The sequence below is a fragment of the Alosa pseudoharengus genome, unplaced genomic scaffold (assembly GCF_046254945.1).
Source record: "Alosa pseudoharengus isolate Yale_2024_CS ecotype anadromous, Long Island Sound unplaced genomic scaffold, YU_APseudo_1.1 YU_APseudo_1.1_scf_16, whole genome shotgun sequence".
Lineage (NCBI taxonomy): Eukaryota > Metazoa > Chordata > Actinopteri > Clupeiformes > Clupeidae > Alosa > Alosa pseudoharengus.
This window is the reverse complement of record NW_027468630.1, coordinates 36,582,889-36,595,202: the sequence shown is the minus strand read 5'-3', so window position 1 is coordinate 36,595,202 and position 12,314 is coordinate 36,582,889. Positions and strand designations below refer to the sequence as shown.

The 12,314-nt window shown below is 41.0% G+C and overlaps 1 protein-coding gene across 1 annotated transcript in view; it reads left to right on the top strand.

The window, feature by feature from the left end:
* The window catches only part of LOC143126009 (actin, alpha cardiac muscle 1-like), a 3,917-nt gene extending 2,542 nt beyond the window's left edge, over positions 1-1,375 (top strand). The window contains exons 6-8 of the mRNA XM_076287922.1: positions 1-127; positions 262-443; positions 1,013-1,375. The exon at positions 1-127 is cut by the window's left edge and continues 65 nt beyond it. Coding sequence (XP_076144037.1) covers positions 1-127; positions 262-443; positions 1,013-1,156 — 453 coding nt within the window. The 3' untranslated portion in view covers positions 1,157-1,375. The remainder of the gene's footprint in view (positions 128-261; positions 444-1,012) is intronic.
* The last annotated feature ends 10,939 nt before the right edge of the window (positions 1,376-12,314 follow it).

The following is a 12,314-nucleotide window of genomic DNA, read 5'->3' as shown; positions in this document are numbered from 1 at the left end:
GAGATGGCCACGGCCGCATCTTCCTCCTCCCTGGAGAAGTCCTACGAGTTGCCCGACGGCCAGGTCATCACCATTGGTAACGAGAGGTTCCGTTGCCCTGAGACCCTGTTCCAGCCCTCTTTCATTGGTGAGTCTTACAACATTAGGACTACTCAAAGCCAGGCTTTGCTCCTTTCCTCCGAAAACCTTGACTTGATACACTGCAGAGTTGAAAGACTGTAGTAGTCCATTCAATATCCATTATTCTTTGTTTTCTGTTAGGTATGGAGTCTGCTGGAATCCATGAGACCACATACAACGGCATCATGAAGTGCGATATTGACATCCGTAAGGACCTGTACGCCAACAATGTGCTCTCTGGTGGTACCACCATGTACCCAGGTATCGGTGACCGCATGCAGAAGGAGATCACAGCCCTGGCACCCAGCACCATGAAGATCAAGGTACAGAACCCGACTCTCCATCTTCATCGCATGCAGGGATGTAGTGGAGGATAAATGCAAGTAAACGCAGTTTATCCACCTCTGAAATTTCAGAAATAGAGTTTATCCACCTCTTATTAGAGTTTATCCACCTCTCAAAAGGGTCTATTCACCAATTGCAACTTTTAACATTCAAAAATCACACTGTATTATCCACATTCACAATATGCAGTCATCAACACTCTAGGAACCATGTAATACCACTGGTATTGTTATAAACATGGGACAATAACCTCCACCAATCAAACATGTTCTGAATGCCTTTTTTTTTTAAAAATCCGATAGGAGCCTATCGCATGGCGCAGTCCACCTCACCGAGATTACAAAATTCATAGTTTACCCACCTCTTATTTTACCACTACATCCCTGATCGCATGTGAAGATGTGGAGTGATGTACACATGGAAGGCTTTGGAAGTTCTGTAATTGTTACATATTCTATCTATCTATCTATCTATCTATCTATCTATCTATCTATCTGTACTTGGTGATTGTAAAGCTGACCCCTGTATTGTACTGTGTTGAACACAGATGATTGCCCCTCCTGAGCGTAAGTACTCTGTATGGATTGGCGGCTCCATCTTGGCTTCCCTGTCCACTTTCCAGCAGATGTGGATCAGCAAGGATGAGTATGAAGAGGCTGGACCTTCCATCGTCCACAGGAAGTGTTTCTAAACACACTTGTACTCACACACAAGCAAAGACGCACACACATTTTTTTTCACACCCTTTGATTTTCACACCAATCAATTCCTTCAGGCAAAATGTTCCATTGTCACTCCAGCGCCATTCTGCATTTTGATCTTAATTGCACATGTGCTGTTGTCATTCATTGTAAATCATTGTTCATTCCCGCCCTTTGTTCATCTCACAATAAACATTTCTAACCCCCCATTTCTGCTGTCTCCTATAATCAATGAGACCAACTACACTTTTACTAGAATATTTTTCATCAAGGCCTTTTCACTGAAGTCATGCAGCAATAAATTATGCCAATAGTAAATGGTGTAAATGTTTCTAAAAATATATACATACTATATAATTTATTTCACTCCATAAGACTAAGTCTGTTACAGTTTTTCTCAGTCGCTTTGGTGCTTTTCTCACATCACTATTAACATTTGATCAGCAGTTAGTGCATTTCTCAAAACAATTAGTGCAAACTGCAAAACCTAGTGGATAACCTGCAAAAGCACGTCACTTGCTCAAAATGGATAGTCCATTCCTCAAAAGCAAGTATTCATGTCAATTAAACTGCCAGTGTCATCAAAATGAGAAGTCTTGACACCATTGTTTATGAACAAGATAGTCAAATGGCTTTGTCATGTTTTCATTATGACAGTTTATTCTCTCTGTGTTTTCCAATGCAAAAAAAGGTCAGAAGTCAGTGACACTACCTGAACATGCTCAAGACAGCACTATACACTGATTGTACAGCCTTTTGAAAACTACAGTAAAGTTACACATTGCTGTAGTTAGGGAAGTAAGTGAGTACAAGACACTGAATACGTACATTTCACATTTTCACTGTGCTCTTTGCAATTCTACAGCATTGTGACAAATAGTTCAACAATTTTGTATGTAATGACTCAAGCAATGAAATGAAGACTATTAGTTTTATTGGGAACGACTGTTCAGCATCCATAAGTATAGTTCATTTTGACTGACATGACATAAGCAAATGATAATGTTATAAAACAGCAGAGAATTGTATATGAAAGCAACTGATACATGTCCAAAAGCATTTGCAATTTGTTCAGAGGAAGGAGAAATTACTATGATGTGCACAAATGAGAATACTTATGAGAATTTTCCTTCTGATGTGGGAAAAGCACCAAAAGTGACTGAGAAAAACTGTAATACAGACAAAATAAAGTCACAATATGTAGCACCATATAAATAAACTGTTTGAAGTTAGCAATGCAACCAAGACCCATACAAAATACAAAGTTTAAGTTCCCAGACTTAAGAAACATTGCCATTTCCATGTCTCAGCAACAGGGGTCAGTGTTGTCTCATTTTATATCCCACATAATGTTTGTGCGATGTCATGCCTATATAGATAATACTCTTTGTTAATGTGTGAAATTGTTAATGTGTGAAATTGTTTCTTTAATTGTCACATCTACCAATCATATGTCATTCTACCATTTGTCTAACTGGATATTTTCCTCATAACTTATTCTGATATCTTTTCCCTTAAAATAATGTCCATGGACATACAAGCACTCTGCATTGGCATGGAAGGCTTTCCCCATTATGACTACCTTACAAGCTTCTGTTTATGTTTATTTTGCCTCAGTTGTTTCCATTTAAAATCCCCAAGTGATTCTTCAGAAGGTCCTTAAGGCATGTTACTTCTGTCCTAAGCGCTGCACAGCCCACTGGGTAATGTAACATTGCAAACAGAGTGGAACAATCGAGACAGAAGTCAGTTAAATAAAACTGGTCAGCAAGCTTCTTCTTTCAACATTACTTCCCCGCCTGACTGTGATAAGCTTTTCCTACTGTACTGATAAGACGTAGGTAATTACACATTTAGAGTACTGCTTGGTTGGGTGCATCTAAGTGAAATGCATTTGGCTTGCAAACCGCAGTACAATCTAGAATAAATGGGGAAAGAATTCTTCCTAAAACACTGCTGGTTCCTCACAGGGCCCAGAGGCATAAGATGGGTCCAGTAGGACCATCAGAGATTGCCTGGATTTGTCTGGTTTGCTGTTTCAGAGAGGGAGAAAATCTCACTTGGACAAGTGAAAGAGCCCACTGAGACACCACAGGAGCTCTGCTGTCTGCTGCAGTTTAAATATAGATGTGCAGCATTTATTTGGCTTAGATGTCAATTTATTTGGCTGAATGTGATAGATTGTGTTGGCTTGGAGGAACTGCAGATAATGATATAGGCCACACTTTGAGGTTGAATTAAGGTGATTTATGGACCTGAAATGGTTTACGCCACAAGGCCACTACCGTATCAAATCTCTCCTTCCTCCCTCCCTCTTTCTCTCCTTCCCCCTCCCTCCCCTCTGTCTCTGTGTTGGTGTGTCAGTCATTCTTGCTCCAATATTTGAATCCACATCTGTCATGCTGCTATGCATTTCACTGAAGCCAATTACAAGGGTGAAATTCTGCATACGGCATGGCTCTGATTGAAGGTCAGGTTGATTTCACACGATTCCGGGGTCAGACCAGCGATAATGCAGAAAGGTCATCTCTGTCTCTTAGAGCTCAGTGTGACTCAGTTTAATCCAGCAGAAGCTTCACCTCATCTAACTACCTCTCATTTGAGACATGGACAGACAATAACACCAAATACATCTTATTTCAGACATTGAAAAAAAGTAATATCATCATCATCATCATCATCATCATCATCATCACCATCATCATCATCATCATCACCATCATCATCATCATCATTATCATCATCATCATGATATTTGTGTCACCAACCTATTTGCTTTATAACAGATTTATAGTGCTCTATAGAACTAATGTTCTATAGAACTATGTTCTTGAATTTCCCCTTGAGGATCAATAAAGTATCTATCTATCTATTTATCTATCTAATGTGTTCAGTGATTATTGTGTATTCATTCTTTATTTCTTCAGTCTTCCATAAACCCAGCATCTGTTTGGTCTACAGGACAACTACATAGAAGAGAAGGGATTTACCCCAATCCTGTAGCATCCCCAACAGCATTCCTCTGCAGATCTCATCCAATCTCTCTTCCTGTTTTCCCTCCTAGCCCACATAAGTGTAACGGAACCGGAAGGGCACACAAGGTACCAGTGCCAAACTTAGTGCTGTGGCCGACCCACTTCCCCGTGCAAAAGACAAATGAAGGTGAGACCATGAGGGAGGCGAGCGTGATTAATCAGCTTTCTCCCACAGCTGAGCGTATGGGGATGGGCTAGGATGGGACAGGGCATGCTGAAGATGAGAATATACACATGACAGGACGTAGAGAGCCCAAATGAGACTCCTCCCTCACAAGTGCACAGCAGTGCTGGGTGTGGCAGGCTGGTTGTGGACTGATGTGGTTGGTGTGCCCAGGTTGTAGCATTTGGGTCAGTGGGGTTCTAATAAATCTCTCATTGGATCATGCTGTTATGCTTTGTTAATGGGCTGCATCTCAAAATCCTGTGTGAAAGAAATGACCTGAGTAATTTGAGAAGCAATCTACTCAGATCATCTACTTTACACCACTCTCTTCTCTCTGTTTTTCACTCTTTCTTTTCTTTTTTCTCTCTCTCTATCTCTCTTCCTCTACCACAGTGTCTGGCCTTGCTAGCTTCTTCACACCATCTTCATATGTAAAAGTTCCTTTTTTTGCCATGTGCCCTATATTGTGTCCCAGTTTGCAAATTAGGTCTTTTTTCCCAGTGAGGAGGGGCAACTTACATCCAGATGTAACTTTGCTCAAGTAGTGCTTCTATTGGGCTGTTGTTTCAGCAGGTTGGGATAGGCTGTGGGCAATGTTGTGACACAAAAGCAAGAGAGGTATGGGACATGGTTTTCTATGAGTGCTTATACACTTGTCGCCTCTGTTTGGAGATTCCTATTTAAAGGACAACTCTGGTCTAAGACCAACCTAAAGAAGAAAGTCTGTTCTAGTTGGTTACCAAACTCTCCTCCTTTTGGGACCATTGACAGTAGCTTGTGTTGCTTGTTTGGCCCCAAATGATTTTTTTTTAAATCATCCAAAAATAGATCCTAAGTTGTTCTTACACCTGAGTTGTCCTTCAAAGCAGCACAATGTAGTTAATTTACCTTAAAATAATGGCTTCAAAATCATTTTGATTAAACGTAAATATATATCAGGCAGAACTGCATCTCTCTCAATATGCATGCCTGGAACGCCTAGTATTACACTTATGTAGCTTTGTGGTTCTGACCAGGCACATGACCTTTTTCATCAATATTATCCCCTTAGTGTTAAATGGCACATTGAAAATGTTTGAAACAAGGAATTCCTACATTGTATTGTGTATGTCATGCTCATTAACTAGAAAGAGTACGCTAGGTGCTCAAGGTGTGCCAGTGTTGTACGCTAACTGGCGTGACCTTGGCCTCTGTGTGCCTCGTACATTGAGGTCAGAACAGCCACGGAGATGAGGGTTTAGAATTACTTCTGCCCCACTCCCCGTCTTTCTCTTTTCACCTTGCGAATTGATTTTCAGTTCAGACTCATCCCTGTGGACATGTCTGGCAGTGTCTCTGCTCTCACCTCTTCTCTCTTCTCTTTTATTTCCCTCTCTCCCTTGCACACTCACTCTCAGGCACACCCGCATGTACTGCCCTGTCTGCGGTAGCCGTAGGGATATACGTATACTCTATGACAATGTTTACATACAAAAATCGTGTTCACTAGGCAATTTACACCCCCTGGTCACCCATAGTACACAACTTCCTGTCGCGTCTGCTCTCTCCCTCTGCTCTTCCATAGTCTCTCCTCTCACCAGCTCTGTTACTGTGGGTAAGCAAGCTCATGGCGAGGCATACACTCCGTCTTATTATGTACTTAATGGTGTTCCTCTGTTCCCTGTGTTTTCTGTCTTTCCCTGTCAGATATAAGATTTCTGATGTGTGAGAGTAAAGATGCACAGAGCCCAGATGGTTAAGGAAACTCTGGAGGCAATGGAGCAGAAAAGCACACAGACTCCACTTTAAGCTTCAAAAATTACTTTTGGGGTGAGAATGGATATGCTTATTAATCTTGGCAGTGATGTGTAGCAGAGCTCAGAAACCTCTTAGGCTTGAGATAATTATTACAATTCATTACATATCATTTATCATTAGCAGATAAGGCTCAAACAAGTCTACCTAAATGTGACCTCATCTATACTTTACCATATTTAAAGTATGTGTTCATTCTGTATCCCCATCAAAAACCTCTAGAAAAAAGTGAATACGGTTTAGATGGTTTGAAATTTCTACTCATGTCACATGAAACTAAGTCTGTACTCAGAAGAAGCTAGATGGAATGCAGCAGAGGACTTCTCATCCCCTCTTAGCTCAACCTCTTCATTTCATTTAGAGTGCTTGGACATAAAAACTGTGTATGGGTGGTGGCTAAGGAGGTAGAGAAGTTGTTGAGTAACTGAAAGGTTGCTGGTTTGAGCTTGACTCCCTTGAGCAAGACACTGTACCCCAAACCATCCCTGATATGCAAGTTGGCACCTTGGCAGCCTCCGCCATCGTTATGTGTGTGTGTGAATGTGAGACATTATTCTGCGCTGTGAGAGCTTGGAGGATTACAAAGGCGCTTAGCCTTTCAATTAGCCATATTTATGATCAACTATATCGTTGGAAACAGTTGGTGATTCAATGAATTTTAAACTTTTTTTTATACGTAAATAAGAATGGGTTCCAACTGAAGTCACAATCTGAGGTGATGTTCCTGGCACTTGTTCATTTCATTAAAGAATCGTGATATTTGCACTGTGCCATTGATCATTTAATGCGTGCAGCTGTTCCAAACTCTCAACCCTCTTCATACACCAGCTGCTCTGCAGGTAAACAGCCCTGCTGTTTCATTTTGACTGAGCTGGAGTTCAGGCCATCTGTGTGATTATGGTGTTCAGATGCCGCTTTCAACCTTTCGTTTCACCTTGTTTTCTTCCCTTACAGAAGACCCACCCATATGACATGGACAGCTGGGTCCGTGGAGGATTCATTCATGCTTTGTCTAGATTTTGATAAAGATTTATTTTCTCCTCTTATGTCTTTGTGTTTCTTCTGCCCACTTCGTCTCTTGTCCTCATCTCATTGCTCCATCATTTTTGAACAGACTGCCTGCCTGGCATGCTTTACCCGTCACTATGGTGATGCGATAATTGAAGTGGGGATGAAATGGGGCTTCCTGGAGAAAATCCCAAGTCTGGCTGCAGAAACTGCGAGGAGATCAACTGAAATCTCTGGTAATATTCTCATCCCAGTATCAATATTGTCCTTATGACACGCTATCTCTCAGCTTCAGCTGCTTGGGTTTGTGCTTGGGAAACAATGATAAAACAGATATTTGTTTGTCTATATGACAGGAGAGCCATCCTACTGAGTACCTTACTGTAAATATTGACAAATTGTCAAACTGCCTGGTAGACCGCCTGACTAATTCAGAAAATGTGTGGATAAGCTTAATAAAGGAACACAGTGAGTTGGAGAGTTGTGTTTGGCATTGTCCTTCATAATATATAATATATAGACTTTTTCCACAGGATTTTAGTTCCTCTAGATTTCTATATATTATGGTTCTCTGAAAATGTTGTTTTTGTGCGCATTTTATAGATATCTAAATGGAAAATTGTGAAAAAGTGGCTCAAATCTAGTCATACACACAATCAACACATTGATTCAGGACCACAGAGGGGAAGGTGAAATGTATAAAACGATTTATTGCAGACAAACCAGCAGAATGGAGGGATTCCTGGAGAGGTGCGATAGAGATTCAGTAGGTGTGTGTGGGCTTGTCCCTGGAGGTTGGAACAGATGCAGCCTATGCCACACCTTCATGAACTGTTAGGTGACATTTTGACTCAAACGCTCTACCTCATCTCCCCCTATCTGCTTAACTGGTGGCATGGGGGGTACCTAAAATAATGATAATCCACGCATTATCCCCAGAGGCCGCATGTTGATGACGACACACTGTAACATACTATGATCTTGATGTAATAGAGTTCTTGAGGAATAGAGTTACACAGGGCAGGAAATAAAAGTGACCAAGGTTCATAAAATAATGAACATGTAGTTTTTCTCCAACCCGTTTGTTCAATATTTAATGTGTTTATTTTTTATGAATGCAGGAACAAGACTAAAACACAAAAGTATTTAAGTCAGTGGGTACCTACTGTATATACCAATGAAGACAGCGCTAGCTCAAATGTTTATTAGATAAGTACTTTAAATAGACAAATATGAAGATGTTAATACTTTCACACTTTTTATGGTGTAAGTCATGAGTGGCTATTGTAGAGTATAAATGAGTGAGACTGACTGCTTGTGCTGCACAGCTGAAGAGTGAGTGTTTCTCTGCATAAACTCTATTCACGTAATTGTTTATTTACATTCCTGCGCTCCACTGAGTCAAACAGAGTTTATCAGCAGATTAAAGGCTGAAGGAGTCTGAGAATTTCTACTTCTAGGTGTTGATCACAGCCATAATGATCATATCTGTCAGCTTTGTAGTCAGTCAAAACTGAAGGTAGGCACACAGCTACACAATCTGAATGCATTATGTTCTGATGTATGCTGCCATCAGGAAATGCTTAACAGCACACAACCCCCTCCTTCTTACACACACATACACACACACACACACACACACACACTGTACAATGTAACAGATCTCCCATTAAGACATCAGACATTGCTAGAAAATGGGGAGTCAAATTCTCAAACACAATGTAACGGTTCTCAAACCGTTAAAGGCGCATCAGAGCTTCATACAGCATTTAAACAGTGTTTAGGCTTTGATTAGTGTGCATCCCAACCAATCGCAGGCTTTCGTTCCACCTCGTTGTCATGGTGAGGAAGACTCCCCTGCACCCTCTGATGGGCTCGATGTGAGAGCTTCCTTCCCCTCAGCCCAGCCCTTCCTTCTCATCACTGTTCTGATATTCAGTTCAGTGGGGCATTTTCCTGACATCTTCTGACTAAGCCCTAGTGATAATGTTTTGTTGTATAAATTAGTGTGAAAGTTTACTTAGCTCAGAGGTTCCTGTTAGTGGAAAGAAGGGAGATCAAAGAGTTACAGAGGTTTTTTGTTTTTTCATGGTGTCTCAAAATCACAGACCAAACCCTAACCCTAAACCAGACTCCAGGAGAGTGAGATAGCATAGCCCTTGATATAAACATATCCAACACGATAAGTCAATTAGACTCATATTCCATTACCTACTGTTATTTTAGACAATTAAACAGAATGTTACTTTGATGTAAAAATAGACTACAATAGAATTTCACTTGACACAGTAAGTAAAGGATACAGGGTTGGCCATCTCTGGGGCAAGACTACCCTGCCCAATTTTCCCATGATTAAAGGAACCGTATGTAAGATTGTGGCCAAAACGGGTACTACAATCACTTTCAAATTACTGTATGCGGTGTATCCCCTTCCCCTCCCCTCTGACTGGCAGAGTTGGCAACCGGATGACTAAACACTACTGACTTTGTGATTAGTAGATAGGTGGAGGGTGGCGCATTAGGCCAAAACACATGACAACATCAACATCAGTTGAGGGCTGCAACTTCACTTTTTAAATGACAATATCCTGGCCAGACTACTGTTTTCAGTGATATAAGTATTTGAAATGAACATGATTTCTTAATGTCTAGTGACATATCAGGACAATTTTATGATTAATTGAAATACAATTTTTACATACGGTTCCTTTAAGTGCCATCAGTGACCAGAAGAAAATAAAACAAGGCACATTAAGAAATGACTTGCAAAAGCATCAGATGCCAAAACACTGGGCAAACGAACCAAAGAGCATGTAAGTCAAATCCCCAAATCTGTCTACAGACATGGATATAGACATAGGGAATGAATTACATCAGGGTCCCAATTTTTATAATTAGATTTCTCATAATATCACCAACTCGATAACATTACAGTGGTAAGGTTTCTTTCTATTACTATCAATCATAAAACAGAAGACTCAGAATAAAGTGCATGTGTGTGGGTGGCTTGGCTGGTGGGGGTGTCACTGTTGCTCATTTCTAAGATGAACATCAGTTCCACAGTATAGGTTGGTTGCCATGGTGAGGGCCATTAATTTTGCAGGAACTTCTTCCTGGCTTTTCCAGAGCATTGAACAAGCACCAGCAGGGAGGGAGAAGGGTTATGGGACAGGGAGTTGGATCCAAGAATGGAGAATAAGTAGGTTAGACAACCTCCCTCAGTTGGCAAGTGAGCTATGGCATTAGGGCTTCATCGAATGGTTGGCTCACCTTCAGAAGTACTAGTAAAAGCAAACAACTCCTTATTTGCACACTGGAAATGCCCAAAGGTGGAGTTCATGTGCGCAAACATGCTCTAGGGCTACTGGCATGTTAAAGCAACACCAAATAATTTTCCCTCTGTCGCACGCATGCTATTTGTTTATCCAGCACAGGCTTTGCAAATAACGATGTCCACAGACAAGGTAGAATATTTTGCATGACTTATAAAAGTACGATGTATTGCGACATCAGATGCAAGTCAAATTTGTAGTTTCTTATGTCTCATTCCATCGAACTACAGATCCGCTACCCGATCTGGCACATAGTGCGGTTATAGCCGATAGAGGGCCGAGAATGCAGAATTGCCGTTCACCCTGTTACGAGTTGATGAACCACTGAAACGATTTTGGAAAAATTATTTAAGGTATAAAAAACTCTTTGGTGTTGCTTTAACAGCTGCCAGCGCGAGATAATGTTGAGTTAAAGAATGGAAGTTGAGGTTGTGATAGATGGTTGTATCGATGGTATTTGGGTAGGCCTATATAATAAGACAAAATGTTAAAACACAATTATAACATTATTTAAGACTTAAGAATGATTTTGACCCTAATAGCCTACTCATAAAATGAAATAATTACGGGTTGTTGTTATCGTTTAATAGGCTAATGATATCAACATACAGCTGTTGCATCTCAGGTTTGGGTTTTAAGTTATAATAGCAGTGTCTGTTTGCTACAGGTGTAGGCTACGCTACGCCCCTCCCCACTCAGCCGGAACCCGTTACCCAGGTGCAGTTTTAGGACATTAGGAGTAGCCTAGCCTATGCCTTAGGCGATAATATTGTTCTTTGGTAGCCTTCGGCTGACGGTTGCAGTCCCTATGATGCAAGGCAAAGTCTGCTGGGTCCACTGACCTGCCGTACCCTGTTTAACCGAGTGTCTCTGGTATGAAAATTCTCCTCCTCCTTCAGAATAACCACCTCCTCTCACAAACCACCCCGTTACCTACTGGAGTTTGGCATTTCTACAGTTGGTCAGTCACGGCTGGCAACGCGAAGCGGATGAGGACTCTCCGTGGTTCAAACATTTTTCTCCAACTACAGTGCGCGGTATAAAGTTCAGATAGCGAAGTAGAAACTTCAAAGGTAAGAATAATTTTAGCAAAGTTACGTTTGTTTGCTTCTCTTTTGAGTGTTTTTTATCTCATGCTTACTATGAAACGAGCACCCGACGGATTGTTTCTCAAAGACAGGTGTCCCTCGCGCAAGCATTAGGTGTACTGTAATTTGAGTCCATTCCCTCATTCTAGAAGGTCATATAAAAGCTATATCTCTAGAGATAGCAGAACATGTCGACGTAACTACATGCTTAATGTGTGTGTTACTACTACAGCTCGACGTTGAGCTACGTGGTGGGTGTTGAAGATGACCATAAAGGTTATAGTTAAGCTGGATAGTCGAAAAGTACAGTTTATGTTCGAGGACCTGCAGGACAATAATTATTGTCTGCCAGTCATGCGCTGTTAATTCCCACTTCCAAGAAACATTGTAGGCTACCTACTGTACCTGCCTGGAGAAGCCCATCATAAGTCATCCGTTGTTATAAACCTTTAACCACCAAAACATTTTGCCATGTAGGCTACGCGCGTATGTAGGCTAATGCATATTTTGGAGTTTTCTTGTTATTGTTTGTTTCACTTCTGAAATACGCCAGCTCAAATGCATTGCATTCCTTGCAGTTTTCACTTTGTCTATCGAGAAATGTCTTACTCCCTGTAGATTAAACATTTACTGCAGTCAAAACAACTTCAAAGGAACCACTTTTGTGTTCTCCTCTGTTGGCTTATCAAGACACTCTCGCATAGAATCCAACATTACCATGTAGG